Source organism: Carcharodon carcharias, chromosome 16, assembly GCF_017639515.1.
Source record: "Carcharodon carcharias isolate sCarCar2 chromosome 16, sCarCar2.pri, whole genome shotgun sequence".
Classification (NCBI taxonomy): domain Eukaryota; kingdom Metazoa; phylum Chordata; class Chondrichthyes; order Lamniformes; family Lamnidae; genus Carcharodon; species Carcharodon carcharias.
In genome coordinates this window covers 44102857-44125426 of record NC_054482.1, presented here as the reverse complement: position 1 = coordinate 44125426, position 22570 = coordinate 44102857, and the positions used below count along the sequence as shown (strand labels likewise).

The 22570-nt window shown below is 42.9% G+C and overlaps 1 protein-coding gene across 1 annotated transcript in view; it reads left to right on the top strand.

The window, feature by feature from the left end:
- niban1a (niban apoptosis regulator 1a) overlaps positions 1-21909 on the top strand; it is a 182494-nt gene extending 160585 nt beyond the window's left edge. The window contains exons 10-13 of the mRNA XM_041207805.1: positions 1228-1338; positions 6927-7034; positions 10221-10332; positions 18575-21909. Of these exons, the coding sequence (XP_041063739.1) occupies positions 1228-1338; positions 6927-7034; positions 10221-10332; positions 18575-20031 (1788 nt within the window). The 3' untranslated portion in view covers positions 20032-21909. The remainder of the gene's footprint in view (positions 1-1227; positions 1339-6926; positions 7035-10220; positions 10333-18574) is intronic.
- The last annotated feature ends 661 nt before the right edge of the window (positions 21910-22570 follow it).

Below are 22570 nucleotides of genomic sequence, written 5' to 3'. Positions count from 1 at the left end.
AAACAAAGATGAGGATATTGAATGTGTTCTGCTAGGACATAGTGGCTGGAAAAAGATGAAGGTAATGAGTCTTTTTGAGGGAGAAGATTTAAGTTGCAGATCATGTGTTTATGAAAGATGGTGGTTGGGAAGCCAATATGGAGGGGATCTGAGAAACTGATGTTCAAGGTGCTGATGGTGTGAGTGAATGTTTCAGCAGTGGAAGGTACCAATAAGACTGTAAGTAGATAATGTTTTGGAGGTGGCCCTAGGGATGTAGAGTAAAAAGCTCAATTCAGTGGAACAGAATATGAAGGTTGCATACCATTGGCCCAACCTGGGTGATCAGCCAGGGATGTTGTTAGTTGCTGGCAGGATTTTGCAGACTTAGGAAATTGAGGCTTATTCTGCAATTTGCATAATATCAGCCATTCTGACTGGACTTAAAATTTAAAAGCTATTATTTCTTAATAAATGGTGATTATATAATGATGAACATTTTGAGTTAAACACATGGGCTGAACTTTCCCAATCTATTAGCGATTGGCTAGGAGGAGGGAGGGCTGGCAAAATGGCAGGGAAGGCGTCAGAGAGGAGACGTCTTCCTGTTGCTATGGCATATTGGCAGCAGTGGGAGAGTTGGTGACTTGGTCATTCATCGGACGGCCAACTGAACCACGTAAGTGGTCAATTAAGGACAACTACCTGCCTGCATCAGCAGGACTGCTGCTGCATGGGGAGACCACTGGGTGAAACCTGGCAGCTTCAAGGGAAGCCCTCCTTTATGGGTATTCCATGGCACTTGGAGGGGCCCCCAGCAGCAATGTACGTTCATGGCAATGCTCAATAATTCCACCTCCTCTTGCCGATTCCTGGGGCTTGCCTGCCCGTCTGGCCCTGCCTTCCATCCAACACAACGCACCTGTCTTCAAGGATGTCTTGCCATTACAGCACCCTATCTCTGGAGCTGTGGCCTCAGCATTGGCCACCTCTAGCGGTGGCATTAACGAGGCTGCTGAACTGCTAGCCCTCTGATTGGGCCAGGAGCTATTGGGGGTGAATTGCCATCCTTAATAGGAACAGCCAGCAATATGCTGTCCAGGATCCTGTCACCAGCTGAAGTGGGGTCAGATCCACCCTTCAGCCCTGGTGACGGGACTTCAGGGTAGACAAACAAAATTCAGACTTTTTAAACTTTGATTCCTAATTTAGTCTTACTGTGTTAAAGCTACCATTTATTATCCACAGCTAATGCACAATGCGGTCTACACATTTGAACAATTGTTGTCTGACTCATTGAAGAGCAATCCATCAAAAACTGTAACATCCATTGAAAAAGTTAAGCAAAGAGTGTTAAAGGTAAGGCATTTATAAAATGTTTAATTGCAGTAACACAAGAGAAATTTACAAATCAAATCTAACTGCCACAGTGGGCTTGACTAGTTATCAGTAAAGGAAGTCATTGTGTGAAGTATTGTCCACTGACATGTTCCATGTTGCCAGTTGTTAGACGGAGTAGGGATAAAGGGAATGCTTTTTGATTGATGACATGACAAGCAGTGTTCCCCACAAGTATGTATTGGGGCATCATCAGGTATATCAATGACTTGAAGGGAAAGAAAGTTGTATATCTAGGTGGGCAATTACACTAATGCCCAGATATTCAGTCCCAGGTCAGGTAAGGAGAGAAGAATTCCCAGCTCAGCCAACCCGACCTCTGAACATTCCTGCACAGGTTCTTTCAAGGAAGTGTTGCATGTTTATGGGCTCCTCTTGCACTAGATGCCTTATCTTAATTAAAAACAAAAAAACTGCGGATGCTGGAAATCCAAAACAAAAACAGAATTACCTGGAAAAACTCAGCAGGTCTGGCAGCATCGGCGGAGAAGAAAAGAGTTGACGTTTCGATTCCTCATGACCCTTCGACAGAACTTGAGTTCGAGTCCAAGAAAGAGTTGAAATATAAGCTGGTTTAAGGTGTGTGGGGGGGATGGGGAGGGAGAGAGAGAAGTGGAGGGGGTTGGTGTGGTTGTAGGGACAAACAAGCAGTGATAGAAGCAGATCATCAGAAGGTGTCAGAAACAACAGAACAAAAGAACACATAGGTGTTAAAGTTGGTGATATTATCTAAACGATGTGCTAATTAAGAATGGATGGTAGGGCACTCGTATAGCTCTAGTGGGGGTGGGGAGAGCATAAAAGATTTAAAAATATTTAAAAATAATGGAAATAGGTGGGAAAAGAAAAATCTATATAATTTATTGGAAAAAACAAAAGGAAGGGGGAAACAGAAAGGGGGTGGGGATGGAGGAGGGAGCTCAAGACCTAAAGTTGTTGAATTCAATATTCAGTCCAGAAGGCTGTAAAGTGCCTAGTTGGAAGATGAGGTGTTGTTCCTCCAGTTTGCGTTGGGCTTCACTGGAACAATGCAGCAAGCCAAGGACAGACATGTGGGCAAGAGAGCAGAGTGGAGTGTCAAAATGGCAAGCCTTATCTTAATTGTTTGCTACACCATACAATCCTATCAGCATATATAGGGTTTGAATTCTGATGTTGTGTCACTTTCAGCATGATGGGTATAGATGGATTGTGGAACATTTGGTGGCATGGGTCCCTCATTTACAGTCATTGGCATTCATGTGAGGGGGCCAGAATGTGAAGACCTTCTTACCCTGTGTGCTTGCAATATGATGAGGCCCATGGTGATGATGATGAGGATTTCAGCCATATGAATGTGACTGAGTCCAACTCATTGATGTTTATTCTCTCCCCTGTGGGGGATGGGCAGTCCTTTGAGTAATTGTGAAGTCAATATGCAAGGTTCTTTCAGTTGAAGCCTGTCAACAGAGACTGGCTGATGGCAGTTGTAATTTTGGAGGGCCTTATGAGAATTTATTTTGCACAAGGACCCATCTGGTGATGATGCCCTCCTGCACAGAGTCAGCCCTGGCTACGTGACCATGCCTCCCAGCTGCTCTGCCATTGGTGGATTCCTCACCCTCATCTGTTTTGGAATTTTCGGAATGGACAGGGGTTACATCCTCCTCCTCATCATCCCCATCTTCCTTCTCTTCAAAGATTGGAGCTTTGCCCTGGCATCGTTTTCATAGATTTGTATGCCCCTCCACCACCCAGTGTTGTGCAGCAAGCAGCACACCACTAATATTCTTCATTCCGTTGCTGGGGCATACTGCAGAGTTCCACCTGAGTGACTGAAGTACCTGAAGCACATCTTTAAAAGGCCAATTGCCTGCTTCATGGTACCCCTGGTGATGACATGGCTGCTCTTGTAGTTCCAACCTGCCTCCATTTATGGGCTCCTAAAGGAGATCATTATCTGAGCTCTTGGGGATAGCCCTTATAGCCTAGAAGCCAACCATGGATCTGTGTTGGTGGCTGAAATAGCTGAGGGAGTTCGGAACTCCTTAGTATGAAGGAGTCATGGGAGCTGCCAGGGAACCATGCAGACACATAAAGGAAGCAGCCCTTGTGGCGGTCACAAGCCATCTGTACATTGATTCAGTGGAAGGACTTCCAGCTGATAAATGTGTCCACATGTTGAGTTGGGACCTTTATGGCATCATGAGTGCAGTTAATAACACCTGCATCTGAGAGAAGCCCCGTAATTGGGAAAAAACTGTGGCTGTCTGTGTCCAAGACACCAAATCTATAGGAAAATTAATGTGATCCCCAGACGAACAAACAGGACATTAGTTACAACCTTAGCTGTGTGCTACTGACTGGGATATATCAGACAGGTCCTGAGATATAGAAGTTGAGAGTGACGGTTACCTTCACAGCCACTGGCAAGACATGGGGGGTGAGGGGGTCAATGGTTTGTGGCTGGAGTTGTTGCTGGACTATATGGCATACGTCTGTCACCACCTCATGGCTTAGCCTCAGTTGCCATCGACACTGGTTCTCTGTCATATTGAGGTAGGATGCCTGAGGTCTGTACACCCTTCACACAGGATGGTACCTGATAGTCCTGCCTCTGCTCCTCCTCATTCCTGGTGCAGGGTCAACAGCCTCTTCCTCCTGACCTTCAGCCCTCCCTCTGGCCTCTGGCTGCTCATGATGACTGGCTTCTATGGTCTCCATATGCGAGTGTGCCACGCCCATCCTCTAGGTTCCCTCACACAAAGCACTATGAGCCCTTCTCCAGTACAAAGTTCTTCATGGTCAGTAGGGGCAACAATAATTGCCCTATGAGACCAGAAGCCTCCTACTCCCCTGGGTTAAGGGAAGAAGGTTGCAATTTGTTTTATGTTGTTTCTGGGGCTTTGAATAAAATTTTTAAGCAAATTCTACAGGGGTTCCCTACCTCTCCAAAGGGGTCTGCTGGCCATCCAAAAAAATACACCAAGTTCAGACCTGCTCTTACCAGGTCTACTTAGCACACTTTGGGATCCAAGCTCCCAGGCTACCAAAATCCAACTAGAGTGGAGGCAGGCGCTGATTTAAATAGCCAGCTGCCTTCATAAAACATGAATATGTGAAATGCGCTCTACCCTCATTTCTGCCCCAGCGAAGTGGCTCTCCATCATGGTACAAATCTGAGCAGGAGGTTAGGAGGTGCAGGGACTGGTGCAGATGGCAGCAAAAACTTACAAAGGAGCAGAGTCTGTTTGAGTGAGTGGACAAATCAATGGCTAGTGAAGTTCAGTGTGAGAAAAAAGAGCTGATTTGGTTTGGACCACGGAAAGTAGGATTGAACACGGCAGTTGTGAGGCTCAGAGCTTTGTAAGACCAAAGGGACTATCCATGTACACAAATTACTAAAAGTTAGCCCACAGGCATAAAACATAATCAAAGATGATTATGCAGTCTTTATCTCGGAGGATTGGAAAACAAAAGTGGTGAAACTATGCCATAGTTGTACAGGGGATTGGTTAGACCCCTTCTGAAGTATTGTGTTCAATGTTGAGCACCAATCCTCAGGAAGGATATGCTTTCCTTGCAAGAGGTGCAGATTCACCCGAATTCAAGAATTATATCAGAGTTAAATTATTAGGGCAGGTTGCATAAACTTGGTTTGTTTACCCTTGAGTTTAGAAGGTTTTTAAAGTGATAGATGGATTTGTTAGGTTAGATGCAGAGAAACTATCTGATCTAGAGATGCAATCCGAAACAAGATAGGCATTATAGTAAAATTAAAGCTCACTTGGGAGTGAGATCATGAAACAAATTTTCACACACAGGCTATGGAAATTTGGAACTCTCTTCCCATAATTCCTGTGAATGCTGGGTCAATTAAAAAGTTCATGACTGAGAAGGATAGATTTGTATTGGATAAGGTTATCAAGCAATATGGAGTAATGGAAGATAAATGGAGTTCAGGCAAAGAACTGACACGATCAAATGTGGAGTTGAGGTTACAATCAGATCAGCCATGATCTTATTGAATGGTGGAGCAGGCTCATGGGGCCGAGTGGCCTATTCCTGCTCCTAATTCATATGTTCGAATTGAAACAGGCTTGAGGGGCTGAACAGCATCGTCCTGTTCCTATATTAATAAACACCTTCATTTGTAGAGTAACATGTTGAAAACACTAGGGCACAGATTTCTATCCCTGGGTCAGGAGCACAAACTCAGGAGATTTCCGAGTCCACCCACAGGTTGGATTTTCAGCCAGGGGAGGTGGGCTGAAACAGGAATCAGAGTGGGCAACCCGGGAACAAATGTGCAGGCTGTCAGGTGTGCAGGTGGGCTGGGCACAATGCTTGTCTCTGTGCCCCGGCACCATGTTTAAATAAATAAAAAATAATAATAAAACAAAAAACATTCCTCCAGCCATCACCTCGACCCCCCCCCACACACTCCCTATGCCTCATACATGTCAACCTATGGCAACCCATTCCCCCAACCCATCCTCATGGCCTCCATATTTCCAAGCCAACTTGGTGCCCATCTAACCATCCCCATTGCTCTAATACACCCTTTGCCAGCTTAGTATTAACACATGCCAACTCATGATCCCAACCAACACATTTCCCTTTACCGCTCCATGTCAACTCACCTAGCACCCTTGGACAGTTCCTTGATAGCTTTGACAGCTGGACAGCTCCTTGACAGCTAGACAGTTCCTTGACAGCTGGACAGCTCTTTAACAGTTCGTTGACAACTGGACAACTCTTTGACAACTTGACAGTTCCAGTGACTGTGCGTGTAAAAACTGCATAATCATTGTTCACTTTTAACAATACCAAAGGGTACCTTACCTCTCCCAGAGATGTCCTGAGACCCTATCCACAGGGATATCTTACCCCTCCAAATGGATACCCTGGTTATCCAAACGAATCCACCAAGTTCAGACCTCCTCTTACCTGTTTTAATCTGCCACTCCGAATTCCACACTCCTGTTCTTCCAAAATTCCACTTAAGTGGAGGCAGCTGGTGATTAAAGTGGCCAGCCGCCTCTGCAAATCGCACATGCGCAAACCCTGCCCTGACTCCAGTCCCATCCCTGTGAAGATGGGAAATGCTGGGTTTAGGGCGGTACATAGAATTTTCAGCCATTTCCAGAATTTTCGCCACAATGGACCTGGAGTATGTAAATAGAGACAGGAACATCTTGCATTGCGTTTCCTGGTATGAGGTATGCATGACATTAAGTGCAAAGCACGTTCAGCAAGCCACACATCCAAGGTGACCAAGGTGTTTGTCAGGTGTCAGTTTATTTCAAAGGCTAGCAATAATAAAGGCATCTGGTTTTGGGTTTTCATGAAACCTTTTCCTTTTCTAATCATTGACATATCTGCAGCTTTGTGTCAGTTTTTCAAAATTATTATTTTTGTCCTTGGCACTATTATTGGCATCAATGATAATCCATCTATATAAAGGTGAAAATGCAATGAAAATTTAGACCTTTACTTTTTAATTCTGCCTTGCGTATTGCATATTTTGAGATTGTACAAAGATTTCAAATGGATATTTTCTTGCCTAGCAATATGATCATGACAGCAGCACTGTAAGGAAGAAGTTGTTCCAAGAAGCCCTGGTCCAAATTACATTGCCAACACTACAGAAAACATTGGCACCGAGCTATAAGCGTGTAAGTAACACATCACCAAAGATTGCAATTGTTGTATTTTAAATTTATTATAAACACTATAATCAAGTATCATGACATGAAAAGACCAATTTTGACAGACTCCATACCCAGTGCCAAGATTCACACAGTTTGGGAGCCAGACAGAGGATACAGAGCTTGGTGCAATCAATTTGCAGTCCTCTTGATTTCTTGCAAACAAAAATCCGGTCAAGCGAAGTTCTATACTGGAATCAGAGCATTATGGGGTAAAATGAACTCTGGAAAAATATATCTTTATATGTCACAGCACTCTATTCACTTTCCTAAAGCATTGCTTGTAAAGTTTTGAAATATTGGCTCCCGCAGTGACTTGGGATACAAGTGTACCGTCATTTAACACTTGCCTGAAATTCCTCACTTTGATATTTTAGTAGAACCAGTGTCGCATGCATTAACTTCGGCACTTAAATCAGAGAACGGAATTTCAGTCAAACATGCTAAGTGCACTTTGCTAATATTCCATGGGCTTAATTCAAGAATGTTTCTTTCTAGTTCTGTTCACTTTTATATATATTTACCAAATTAACATTTACAGAACTGCTTCAGGTAAAAGCAGCTGTAGTAGTCTTGTACAGTATTTAATGGAGACACTGAGGTTCTCACCTGTCACCTGGAGAGCAGGCAAGAGCCCCAAGCCACCTCCTTTCGGGAAGGCCCACTGAATTTGGGCAGAGGCAGCCCTTCCCCAGGATCAAGGACTCAGGGGGGTGGAAATCTCCTCCCCAATCCCCAAGAACTGCCAGCCAATCAAAGGCCCACAACTGTGAATTGTTCAGCAGTGCCACCAGGGGAGCAGTGGTGGCTGCTGGTATTGCACACACCCGAGGTCCCGGATCACTGAGGGACCCAGGCCACACGTGAGTGGTGGTGGATTGGAGGATTGGAGGTCAGAGGGGAGGGAAGGGAAGGGAGGGGAGCTCAACATCAATACAAGGGTGTGGCTCTCAGTAGGCCCTCTCACTTCCCAGTGCTGGGTCTGTCAATCAGGCATTGTGCCTTTGAATGGGAGACTCTCTGCCACCCACTGGAGCTGTAAGCAACCCCCAACAGGATTTGCTTTTTAGTCTTTCCACATGATGAATCTCTCGCCTGCTGCCGGATAAATATCAGCAGCGACGGAATGGGGCCTTTAAGTGGGCATTAATTGCATAATTAAAGGCCTCAATTGGCGCAGGGCCCACCTGTCCTCACCTGCCACCCTCCTGCCCGATTAAATGCCAGGAGGAAAGAACAGTTTAGACCAGTATTCTTTTTCCCCAGTTTTTACTGGTGTTCTATTTTAAGGTATACACAACCAATTCAGACCAGTATTCTCATTTCACAGTTTTTAATGATTTTTCTCTTCTGGGCTGCTTCCAAACTCACCTTGGGGGAGGCCATTAAACTCTGCCAGATCAACAATTTCAGAAATGGTTGCACTTGAAAAACCAGAATTCACATTTTTTTTAACAACTCTTACTTGTATTTCTCTTTCCCTGAAAGACTGGGAAAGACTTGTATGATTTGGGAGGGGGGAGTGTTTTGCTGACCTGAGTTGCTGGAAATACCCTTTATATTGCTGTTCATTTGTTAGCAGAATAGTTGGGCTCGAGTCTGGATTTCTTTTTCACCTCTGTAGCCCTGGAGAACTGAAGTGAATAGCAGCCATCAATGAAAGGTGTTAGATAGAGGCCTGCTGTGTGCTATCTCAGAGGGATGAGGGGAAGAAAAATCATATCGCAGTCAGTTGAAGAAAGGAAAACAACAACCAGAATAGAGGGAAATTTATAAATTGGGAGTGGGATATTGAGTTTGCAGCTTGAAGGAAATCTAGGTTGTTGCCAGATCTTATTGTTACATCTTGAATAAACTTTGAGAATGCAAACTGTGCTTTAGTCTTACATAGAAACTAGGAGCAGGAGTAGGCCATTCGGCCCTTTGAGCCTGCTCTGCCATTCAGTATGATCATGGCTGATTATCCAACTCAATAGCCTGCTTCAGTCTGCAAGATTAGGATCAGGTTGCTTCATGAACTTCTGATGAATCAATGTGCAATGTTTGTCTCAATTCAGGGCCACCCAGCATGACGTGCATCCTGAAGCGCTCAGCGCTCCCAGTGCGGGTGGGGGGAGGAGGGAGAGTCGGGGCCTGCACTCTATCTTGCAGGTGAATGAGTGCAGAAGTCTCTCTGAGGCATGGGGCTGCCTCAGGGAGATTATTTTCATTATGCAAACTTGAATAAAAAGAATAGAAAAATTATTCAGACAGTGTCACATGAGCTGGGACATGTCAATGAATTTTAATTAAAAAATTTATTTGATTTATAAACCCTTCATGAAACCTCATCCTGCCTGTGGATGAGTTTTCATGTGAAATGCAAAGGCCGCCTGGGCTGTTCACCTGCCCACCAACCTTGAGGTTGGACGGGCAGTCCAGACAATTAGTTTAATTAGCTGTTAAATGGTCTTAATAGGCTCTTGATAGTTCAGTGGGTGCACAGCCGACTCTAGTGCATGCCCGCTGAACTGAAGATCGGAATGACATGTGATGACGTCGGGATGCACGCCCAATGTCACCGCGTGTCATTTTACGTGTCGGTGAGCGGTGCCCACCCTTGCAGGCCGACCAGAAGATTCAGGCCCGTGACTTTGAAACTATGCTGTGGGACAATAGGTACAGATATTTCACATCTGAAATTCCTCCCTCCGCTATTTTAAAATAAATAGTTTATTGATTTTGTGGAAAAAGAAGTGAGACATTTCAGAGGCTAAGCACTCATACCAACTATTGGAACAACCTTGAGGCCTGCACAATTTCATTTTAAAAAGTTTTTTTGAATTTCAGTAATTAAAAATTTGCTGAGTTAGTGGCAACATTTTACTTTATCATGTTGACAATCAAAGTGTGAGGGAAGAAAATTGGGAGGGAATAACAATCTGTGCAAATATGATGGTCTTATGCACTTGACCCTGCTGTATTCAAATATCTCATTCAACAATCTAAAGGATTTTCTTAGCAGTGGTTCATGATTTAAAGAACATGCTCACTTAATGGGTGCCAAATTTGTATCAGAGCTGATGAGACAAATTGAATTCTGAATTGGTAAATATAAAACATTTCACTGATTAGCTAAGAGCTGAGCATAAATCTCTTTTCCTCCTTGAACAGGAGCTTCAGAAATATGAGCAATACATCTTTGCAGATTACACGAAACTCATTCAAGTGGAGAATATCTATGAAGAAATCTTACTTCAAACCATTCTCAGGGAGGTGGTCAAAGGTAAGAATTTTCATACGTACCAAACTTAAGAAAATGAGCTGAAGCTTTAAAATGGTTGGTACAGTTCTGAAATACTAACAGCTTAAAAACAGCCATGAATAGAGGCTTATGACATATCAAAACAATTATGATAAAATAGTAGGACCTAGCCTTGTAATTTAACCTAGGATTATACCCAACATTTCTTCATTTTCATTGAAGAGAAAATAAGCTTCCAGCCGGTGTCCCACTTGCCTGCTCCGAGCAGGATAAGGTAGGTTGGAGAGGGTTTGATGCTATGAATGGACTGTTAGGTGGCTATAAAGTATAGCTCATGTGTGATACGCAAATATAATGCCAAGTTTTTCCCTTGTATGTCTTCACTGTTCTCCTCCCTCAGCTTCTGCATTGGCTGACTTCTTCTTGATGATTTATGTCTCCTCTCTCTCCTCTGAGTTCAATACACTCCTTTCCTCCATAAATCTCTCCCTCCATATAAAGCCCCCTATTCATTCACAGCTACGGCCTTGACCTTGCCATTTCATGTGCTCTCACTACTCCCATGATGACCATCACAGAAAACGTTGGTTTGACCTGCTTACGATTGAAAGATCATCCTGGAATGTACTTTTTTTTCTCCACCACAAACGTCTTCTTAACTTTCCATGCATCCTCTACCCTCACCTCCAACAATAAGTGTGAGGAGTCATGGACTTTCTTATCACAAAGATTGAAACCATCCATTCAGCTGTGTCTGTTACTTCCCTGCCCTGCCCTAGCCCACCAAGCCAAATTTCCCTTCATTTTCCCCACTGCCCTGACCCAGAACTCACATCTTATTATTGTTACGACAGAGATGAGAGGAATGAGTAGTTTATCTAGCCCCATTACTCCACAGATTGTACCATTAGTGTATATGTTTAATTTGCTTACAAAAATGGCCAGTTACTTACCTTTGCTACTGTTAGACCCAAAATAAAATAGACTTTAACCAGGCTTCTTTCGATAAAGTCAGAACGATCAATTTATTATAAAACGAAACTTATTTTTAAAACAAGCTGCAAGAACTGGTTAACACATTAATTTGTAATCTTGAAGTGTAATTATCTATGCCTTTTAAAATTCCCCAGCATGCACACACACACACGCGCGCACACACACACACACACACACACACACAGACAAAGAACAAACAAAGAAGGTCACTACAGAGATGGGCGGTTGAAGAAAAAACCTTATAAAAAGGATAAGGTTCACAGGGTTTTGACACTGTCAGTCTGGTACTCTCCCATGTGAGGATGGTCACTAGTCCCAGTAGATATTTGGAGGTTCTGACCAATGGAGCTTCAGTGTGGAGGAAAATAGAGCTTGATCAATCCTTCTCGTCTTAGCCACTTAGGTTTCCAAATACAGACAAGTTCCTCTGAGATGAGGATTCCTAGCTAGATACTGATAACTACACTGTGTTTCGTGCAAGGCAAGGAGAACACAAGCTGGATAGCATTTCCCTTTCTCAGTTCATTTCCAACTGAGTTCAAAACAACAAGCTCAAAACATAAAGCTCCTCCATCAGATGATTTCCAGTAAATCAGTAGATCTTTGCCTTTAAAACAGTTTTTTCCACCAGCTAAAGTGATTGCAGTTTAAATAAACATATAGCTCTCCTCCACAATTGCCATGCTGGTCATGTGATTTCTTAGAAAAGACATGCTTCTTGACAGTCCAAGGTCAACTTATGACCTTTTTTGAAAAAAATAATCCAGGTCAGCTTCCAAATGTCCAAATAATTCAATGTCCTTCCAAATTTTAAAAGAAAATATAATTCTTATAGATATAGTTCTAACAATATGCTATCCCATCTTCCATTGTACTTCCTCTGAGCTTACACTGTTTATGGGACCCATCTCCTCCTCTCCTGACCCTATTCCCACCAAACTGCTGACTATCCAATTTCTGGCCTCCAAGTTAACCAATGTTAACAGACCCCACTCCTCAAGCACTTTCACTTTCCCCTTCAAATATTCCATCATCACCTCTCTCCTCAAAAAATCTATCCTTACCCCTTCTGTCTTTACAAACCATCTTTCCCCCTCCAACTGCCTTTTGCTCTCCAAAACCCTTGATACTATCGTCCCCTCCCAAATCCGTCTTTTCCGCTGTTCCAGGTTTGATTTTTTTCCAGTCAGGTTTCCACCTCTGCCACAGGCCTTGATCAAAATCACAAATGGCATCCAATGTAACTTGACCATGGTAAACCTTTCTGTTTTTTTCATTCATTCATGGGATGTGGGTGTCGCTGGCTAGACCAACATTTGTTGCCCATCTCTAATTGCCCTTGAGAAGGTGGTGGTAAGCAGCCTTCTTGAACCACTGTCGTCCATGTGGTGTAGGTACATACACAGTGCAGTTAGGGAGAGTGTTCCAGGATTTTGACCCAGTGACAGTGAAGGAATGGTGATATAGTTCCAAGTCAACTATCCCTTCTCACACTTCTCAGCTTATCTCTAGCCTTTCCCATGGTTGACCACGCCATCATCCCCCAACATCTTTTCTCTGTTATCCAACTGGCTAGAAGCGCATGTGCCTGATTCCATTCTTGGCTATTGAATCACACCTAGGGAAACTTGTACAATGGTTTCTCAAACCTCTCCAACACCATTATCTCTGGAGCTCCCCACAAGGATCTATCCCCTGGGGTAGGATATCGAGGACGAGGGCAGGGCCCACTCACCGACGTGTAAAATGACACGGGATGATGTCACCCCACGTCATTTCAATTTTCAGATCAGCTTGGGCGCAGCTGAATCAGCTGTGCATCCGCCGACCTGTCAATGGCCAATTGAGGCCATTTAAAAACTAAATGAAACTAGTTAACGGACCTACCCATCCAACCCAGCGAGCTTCAGAAAAAGCATGAAACCTCATCCACGGGCGGGATGAGGTTTCATGTTGGTTTTTAAAAAATTAATAAAAGTTTAATTAAAAGTGATGGACATGTCCCAACTCATTGACAGTGTCACATGAGGGGACATGTTAGGAAAATTTTATTTTTCTACATTTAACATTTTTAAATTTGGAGCTGATCTCCTGAGGCAGCACTTAGCTTCAGGGTGATGAGTGTGCTCTTTTGCACGCCTCCATGAAAGAGTGCACTCTCGGCTGAGGGAATCCCCCCCACCCAACTCGCACAGGGAGCACATAGTGCTTTCTGGCGGACGTCATGCTGGGTGGGCCTTAATTGGAGGCATGCCCTCACATGCCCGTTCCTGAGCTTCCCCCCTGATAGGGGGAAAATTCTGCCCCTGACTTTTCTCATCTACGTGCAAACCTTGGTGACACCATCTGAAAACACAATGTCAGGTTTCACCACAGGTACATTGACAACATTCAACTCTATCCCAACAACACACCTCTTAACTCCTCCACTGTCTTTGATTTTCCACATTGCCAATATTCAGCATTGAATGAGCAGAAATTTTCTTCACCTAAATATTGGAAAGTCTGAAGCAATTCACTTTGGTTCCTGCAACAAATTCTGTTCCCTGGCCACCAATTCCATCCCTCTCCCTGCAGCTGTGTGAATCTGAGCCAATGTGTTCACAAAATTGGTGTTGTTTTGACCCCAAAATGAGCGTCAGACCATGTTTCTCCTCCAGCACCAGGACCGCCTACTCTCACCTATGTGACATCTCCCATCTCAGCTCCTCTGCTTTTGAAATTCTAATCCATGCCTTTGCTACCTGCCAACTTCACTATTTGAATGCTCTGGCTGACTTCCCGCATTGTTTTCTCTGTAAAATCCAAATGCTTGCTGCCTGTGTCCTTACATAGAAACATAGAAAATAGGAGCAGGGGTAGGCTATTCGGCCCTTTGAGTCTGCTCCGCCATTCATTATGATCATGGCTGATCAGCCAACTCAATAGCCTGCTCCCACTTTCTCCCCATATATCCTTTGATCCCTTTTGCCCCAAGAGCTATATCTAACTCCTTCTTGGAAACATAAAATGTTTTAGCCTCAACTACTTTCTGTGGTAGCGAATTCCACAGGCTCACCACTCTCTGGGTGAAGAAATTTCTCCTCATCTCAGTCCTAAATGGTCTACCCCATATCCTCAGATGGTGACCCCTGGTTCTGGGCTCGCCCAGCATCGGAAACATCCTTCCTGCATTTACCCTGTCTAGACCTGTTAAAATTTTATAGGTTTCTATGAGGTACGCCCTCATTCTTCTGAATTCCAGCGAATGTAATCCTAACTGACTCAACCTCTCCTCATATGTCAGTCCTGCCATCCTAGGAATCAGCCTGGTAAACCTTCGCTGCACTCCCTCTGTGGAACATCCTTCCTCAGATAAGGAGACCAAAACTGCACACAATATTCCAGGTGTGGTCCCACCAAGGCCCTGTATAATTGCAGCAAGACATCATTGCTCCTGCACTCAAATCCTTTCGCTATGTAGGCCAACATATCATTTGCCGCCTTTACTGCCTGCTGCACTGCATGCTAACCTTCAGCAACTGGTGTACGAGGACGCCCAAGTCTCGTTGCGCATTCCCCTCTATCAATTTATAGCCATTCAGATAATAATCTGCCTTCCTGTTTTTGCTACCAAAGTGAATAACCTCACATTTATCCACATTATACTGCATCTGCCATACATTTGCCCACTCCCTCAGCTTGCCCAAATCACACTGAAGCATCTCTGCATCCTCCTCACAGCTCACCCTCCCACCCAGCTTTGTGTCATCTGAAAATTTGGAGATATTACATTTAGTTCCCTCATCTAAATTATTAATATATATTGTGAATAGCTGGGGTCCCAGCACCGATCCCTGTGGCACCCCACTGGTCACTGCCTGCCATTTGGAAAAAGATCCGTTTATTCCCACTCTGTTTCCTGTCTGCCAACCAATTTTCTATCCATCTCAATACACTACCCCCAATCCCATGCGTTTTATATTTTACACGTTAATCTCTTGTGTGGGACTTTGTCAAAAGCCTTCTGAAAGTCCAAATAAACAACATCCACTGGGTCCCCCTCATCAGCTCTACTAGTTACATTCTCGAAAAATTCCAGTAGTATTGTCAAGCATGATTTCCCTTTCGTAAATCCATGCTGACTCTGTCTGACTCTGACGCTCAGCTATTAAATCTTTTACAATTTTCCCCACCACTGACGTCAGGCTGACTGGTCTATAATTCAAAGATAAAAACAAAAAACTGCGGATGCTGGAAATCCAAAACAAAAACAGAATTACCTGGAAAAACTCAGCAGGTCTGGCAGCATCAGCAGAGAAGAAAAGAGTTGACTGTTGAAGGGTCATGAGGACTTGAAACGTTAACTCTTCTCCGCCGATGCTGTCAGACCTGCTGAGTTTTTCCAGGTAATTCTGTTTTTGTTTTGGTCTATAATTCCCTGTTTTCTCTCTACCTTCCTTTATAAATAGTGGAGTTACATTAGCTACCCTCCAATCTGTAGGAACTGTTCTATAGAATCTCGGAGGACGACCACCAAAGCATCCACTATTTCTAGGGACACTTCCTTAAGTACTCTGGGATGTGGATTATCAGGCCCTGGGGATTTATTGGCCTTCAATCCTATCAAATTTCTCCACCACCATTTCCCTACTAATACTGGTTTCTTTCAGTTCTTCCCTCTCACTAAACCCTGTGTTCCCCAACATTTCTGGTCTGTTATTTGTGTCCTCCTTTGTGAAGACAGAACTAAAGTATGTATTTAGTTGATCAGCCATTTCTTTGTTCCCCATTATAAATTCCCCCATTTCTGACTGTAAGGGACCTACATTTGTCTTCACCAATCTCCTTCTCTTCACATACCTATGGAAACTTTTACAGTCAGTTTTTATGTTCCCCGCAAATACCTCTCGTACTCTGTTTTCCCCTTCTTAATCAATCCCTAGGTCCTTCTTTCCTGAATTCTAAAGTGCGCCCAATCCTCAGGTGTGTTGTTTTTTCTGGTCAATTTTTATGCCCTTTTCTTGGATCTAATACTATCTCTAATTTCCCTTGTACCAAGTCCTTTTCAACCGTTATCCCTATGTTTGCTAACCTTCATTGCTTCCCAGCCTAACAACATCTCAATTTTAAAAATTCCCTCCTTGTTTTTAAGTCCCTCCATAGCCTCATTCTGTTACTTCCTCCAGCCCTGTGAGCCTTCAGAATCTCGATGCTCTTCTAATTCTAGCATCTTGCGCAACCCAGACTGTAATCACTCCACTGTTGGTGGCCATACTTTCTGTTACCTTGACCCTAAGCTTTGAAATTCACTGCCTAAACTTCTGCTCTCTGTTTCCTCTTTTAAGCTGCTCCTTAAAACCTACCTGTGACCAAGCTTTGGTCACCTGCCCAGGTATCTCTTCCTGTGGATCAGTGTCAAATTTTGACTAATGATGCTCTTGCAAAGGGCCTTGGGACATTTTTCTATGTTAAAAGCACTAAATAAATGCAAATTGTTGACATAGTTGATTTTGTGCCACTTTTAAAGTGTGTCCTCAAATAGCATGCAAAGATGGGAGCTGGATATGGGCAAGGAGGCACAAAGTAAAAGCACACAGATTTACGGAGACCCTCTAACCTCGTTTGCCTCTCCAAGATGTTTTACAGACTGTTGCTTCCCAAATTCCTGCCCATATTTCCCATAACACCATATCTGAACATCTACATTCCTTATACATTTGGAATAGACATAACTGAAATCACAAATGATATCCTCTGTGACTCTGCTCTGGTGCTCATCTCTTCTTAATCTCTCTATAGATTTTTGTGTATTTAATGACATTACCCTCTCCAATGCTTCTCCTTTGTTTTCTAGCTCAGTGAAACTGCCTTCCCTTGCTCCCACACTTCCTTCATCTCCTTCTTAGGCAGTCCCTCAGGAGTGAGGATGACTTGCTTCTACTCCAATTTGATAGGTCTGAAATAGCTGAAAAGTCCAATGCACAGTCTGTAGACTCTGCCACATGTGGGGCAGGTGGTGCTTGAGGGTTTGGTGGATGGGTTGTTTGGAGGTTTTTGCACTCCCTCTGATGTCTCAATTTTACCTCTGCACATTCCTGATGAAGTTTTTGATGTTTTTCGGATCTTCCTGGATGAGCCCCCTCTATTTTGATTGGTCACAAGCCAGGGTCTCCCATGAGTTGACCAATATGTTTGACCTCTTCAGGGATGCTTTGAGGAAATCCGTAAGGTTTTTCCACTCTTACTTACATGATTGCAGCCAGAGCATTTTCAGCAGTGGTTCCTCTTTGCATCCCCACACCATTAATCCTGGTGTCTCCTGGGGATCTATCTTTGGGCATTTCCTCTTCCTCAGTTTCCCCTTGGTGCCATGCATTGAAGTCATGGCATCTGTTTCCACATGTACACTGACACACCTAGCCCAACTTCTCTAGCAACTCTTTCAACCATTGCACTGACTTTGTTGTCAACTAGTTTCATGAGCTTTCTCCAATCAAATACTGGGAAGACTGAAGCTATTATTTTCAGCTCCTGCCACAAGCTCAGTACACTTGCTATTGATTGCATCTCACTGCTTGACCATTCTCTCAGGCCGAACCAGATTGCTGGTAACTTTATCATCCTATTCAACACCATGCCATTACAAAGGCTACCTACTTCTACCTCTGAAACATCACCTGTCTCTGTCCCAACCTCAGCTTACCAGATATTGAAACTTTCATCTCTACCTTCAAAATTGACTGTTTCAGTGATCTCCTGTCTGATTTCCCATTGTCTACTGTCTAAATTTCAGCTTTCCTAAAACTTTGGTGTCCAAATTCCATCATGCAACAAGTCCTGTTCACCCATCACCCTTCTCCTGAGTTTCATTGCTTCCCCCATCACCAATACCTCCGATTTTAAAATTCTCATCCACTTCATGATTTCATCCTGCCTATCATTGTAACCCCCTTCAGCCCTACAACCTCCAGAGCTCTTTATTGCTCTGACTTTAGCCTCTTGTGCATCACCCTTCTTCCTCCCACCATCCCATCCCCGCACCCTGGAATTCTCTCTCTATATCCTCCTCATCTTCATCTCCCGCTCCTCCTTTAAATCTTTAAAATCCACCTCTTTGACAGAGGTTTTAGTTCATCATGCTACTGTCTCCTTCTTTGGCTTGGCCTCCATTTTTGTTTGATAACTCCTGTGTGAAATTTTTAATAGAAATATTGCTTTTCTGTAAGGTAAGCTGCATTGTTTTAACTTATTTTCATAAGAAAAACAAATTGTTTTTTCTTGATAGTGGTGAATGAAGCTGCCATTTTGAAGAAACATAACCTGTTTGAAGACAACGTGACTTATGCTAGTGACAGCGATAGCAATCTCACTGATAAAAATGAAGGAAAGACACCACCAGATTCTCAATCAAGGAGCCCTGCTAAAACATCATCCAAAGGGTCATATGCAGAGGGATTGGAAACTGAAGAAAAAGTGACTTCACAAATTCTTACTCCTTCATCGGATCCTTCACTGAATGAGAAACAGGAATGCAAACAGTCACCAGTGTCTCAGATGGAGCCTCATGATGAAATTCTTCATACTACATTTGATTCTAAACAGAATGGGGAAATGATTTCCCAAATAGATAACAGTGCAGTGCAGGAAGCTAGTTCAGCCACGATTAATTATCAGGAAGCTGAAAAACTAATCAAATTAGATAACAAAAGCAGTAATGAGAATGTACCAAGAAATGAATGCCAGAACAGAAAGGCTGAAATACAGAAAGAAATTATAGCTCCACCACCTCCTGATAGTTTAAAAGAAATACATGATCTGTTAACAGTGGCAGTTGTGCAAGCTGAAGAGTGTTCTGAGAATCAAGTAACTTTGCTGCCTAATGACAAAAGCCACACTGAAGTACACAAGGAATCTAGTCCAAAAGTGGCTGAGCATTTGAAGGAAGTACATGAAACAAAAGAGGAAAATGTATCATCAGCAATTGAACTTGTTGAAGGTCAGAGTGAGGAAAATAAGGAACTGCCGGCACCAGTTGAGGAACTTGTGGAAATCCAGGGTGAGGAAGGCAATGAACCCAAAGGCTTACCATCAACAATTGTTGAACTTGTGGAAGGCCAGGGTAAGGAAGAGAATGAAACCAAAAGCTCATCATCAACAGTTGAGGATCTTGCCGAAAGTATAAGTGGGAAAGTTAATGAACCCAAAGGCTTGCCATCAACAGTTGAGAATCTTGTGGAAAGCCAAGGTGAGGAAGTTAATGAACCCAAAGACTCACTGTCAACAGTTGGAGAGCTTGCACAAAGCCAAGGTGAAGAAGTTAATGAGCCCAAAGACTCATCGTCAACAGTTGAGGATCTTACAGAAAGCCAAGGTGAGGAAGTTAATGAACCCAAAGACTCATCATCAACAGTTGTTGAACTTGTGGAAGGTCAGGGAAAGGAAGATAGGCAGTCGGAAGAAAACTTGCCAGCAGCCATCAGTGAACTTGTGGAAAGTCAAGACGAGAAGGCTGCAGAACCTAAAAAGGAGGGCATACCACTAAAAATAAATGAATGCCTGGAAAATGAGTCTTGCACTGACAACATTGATTCTAATCATGTTTCTGGGAGTGCTGCAATATTGCACAATGAGGGAGTTCAAGAAGTGAGCACTATACACACAACAGATACTGAAATATTGCTTGTCTTTCCTGAAAAGGAACAGGAACAAGCTAAGGAAGATGACAAGAATTCTCAGATGTAGATCATCATTTATGCAGAAGCAGAGGTGAAGGAATTGATCGTGAGCAGTCCATCATTGCCAAAAAGGAATCTATTGTATCACCAAAAGTGAACTGAGCACCTTGAAGCTCAAACTCCATAAAAATTATGCTAAAAACCAAAAACCTTGATTCCACTTTATCTGAGATGTTTACTGAGAGTTCTTATAATATTCAGTGTTTTCCAGATTATACTGGGCAGCACTTCCTGTCCTTGTGCTATCCTTTCGAAATGATGAGAAGAGGTCTGTGCTTGATTTTATTTTATTTTTAATTGCCTTTTTCTCCATGCAAGGCTCAAGTAGGAAAACAGAGATCAGGGTGAAGGGACTGGAGAAAGCAAATCAGAGCCCACATCAAGGTGTCCCAGACAGTAATTGAAGAGTGTGTAAAAAAATGCCTTAGAGTTAAGTAGAATAAAACAGCTTATAGCACAGAAATGGCTAATATCAAAATTCAGAAAGAGCTGCAGAAAAATGTTAAAGTCAGCAACTTTCTTTTTGAAATCAGGATATGTAGTTAAAAAAATTACACAATATATCCCATTCCATTTTCAAGCCTTTATCAAAAAATTGGACTTTCTCCACAAAAGGTAGACATTGTCACCTGTTGTAATTTAGTTTCTTGCTGTAGCATTTCTGTTTAATTTATACTGATAAATTACTAGAATCTTGTTTGTTTTTCACATGCTTCCAACACTTGGAATGCTATAGAATTTTTATGTTCTGTTTATGACACAGAATTTATGCTTTAATTCAGTATGATTTTAGCCATGAATTAAAACCTGCAATGTAACCATTTAGTAGAATGCACAGTCTACATTTATGCCAATACCAAGGCTCCATGCCTAGATTATCACCTTCCTATCTACAGCTTAAATAACTTGCTGCTCCAAATAAGTGTAGCATTAGACATTGCTGTTATCTGTTGACAGGTTCAATTAACAGAATTAGTGTTGATGTTTGTATGACTTCACCTTGCTAACATTCTAGCAGCTTAAAATCACAGGCCCATGTGATTGATTTATAACTCGGAGTTTGACAATCTCACAGTTATCCTGCTATAAATCATAGCATAAACAGGGCAACTGCAATATTTAATTCAAGCTGCAACAGCCATTTTGAATATTAAGAAGAACTAATAAAACAAAGTTGAATGCTTTTGATGCAGCCTAAAATTTAACTGCCCAGTAGTCATTACTTTAAAACTTCAATAATAGTGCTTATGGCTGAAGTTTTCATGAACAATTTAGTGTAATGATTTTGAATTTCCAAACAAAAGCTATTAAATTACCTAAACTAAAACTGTATAAAGACAATCATTGCAATAAAGGAAACAAATTGAGCATTTCCATTTCCCTTTCAAGAGAAGAGATAGGACGGTAAGTTAGGACTGGGTTTGTCCTGTGCTATGAGTTCAAAACCCTGCTGCCAGGAAGACATAAGTGAAGAGCAAAGCTTTCCTTGTTGGAACAGGAAGAGGGAAGATAGGTCTTTATTTCTGCGAGTGGGGGGGTTACTCCAAGTCAGTCTCCGAAGCTTGAGGGGCATTTATAAAGATTGCCAGTCGATGGTCTCGCAACACTTGGGCAGTATATTACAGGGAATCTACAAGAGGAAAGAAAGCATTACTTTTGAAGTGGAAGAGAAAAACAAAATAAATAGCATAAAGCCACACTGTTGTGTTCTGGGGGTAATAAAAAATACACAGACACTAAATAATTACAAGGAATGCTGCAACTACAAGTTTCAGCTTATTTTGGCTGTAACGTTAGACTAGCTTATCTGCAACGCTACCATGCACCCATCAATGTGTCCATTTCATATTCCACAATCTTACAATAAAATGTTGCCTTTAATTAATAACTAAAAAAGTGTGTTGGTTGCTAATTGGACTATGGTTTCAGGATCTTCCAACAGTGTTATCCAAGTTTGATCACTGGAGTAGAAAAGAATTTCATTTTTAGAGGATGGGAACATTTTTTTTAAATATACCCATTGTCAATAAGTGAACATTATGAGGCTAAAAACTTGTAAGTTATCCAACCCCCACACCAACTTACATTCCATATCTATCAAATATATATTTTCCTTCTCTCATCTAGAATTAGAGGAGCCACAAGAGTTCTAACATGAGGTGACAGCTGAATAAGTGAACCCAGCTACGTGCCATACATGGCATTTAAACAATAAATGGACCCAACTGCAAAATTGTGCTTGGTTCAATGTTTTGTTAAGTAGAATTTCACATAAAGAAAAATTTTCTCTCCTTCGGGCGGGGGGGGGCAGTGCAGGAGCAGGCGCGGGCAGGCGCCCCCCCAATCAGGGGTGCACCACCATTTTATGTGGGTGGGCCAATTAAGGCCTGCCCAGCGTGACGTCCGCCAGGGAGAGCTATGCGCTCCCTATGCAGGCGGAGGGGGTGGGGGGGGGATTCCCTCAGCCGGGAGTGCGCCCTTTCGTGCATGCGTACGAAAGAGCACACTGATCTTCCTGAGGCTAAGTGCTGCCTCAGGGAGACCAC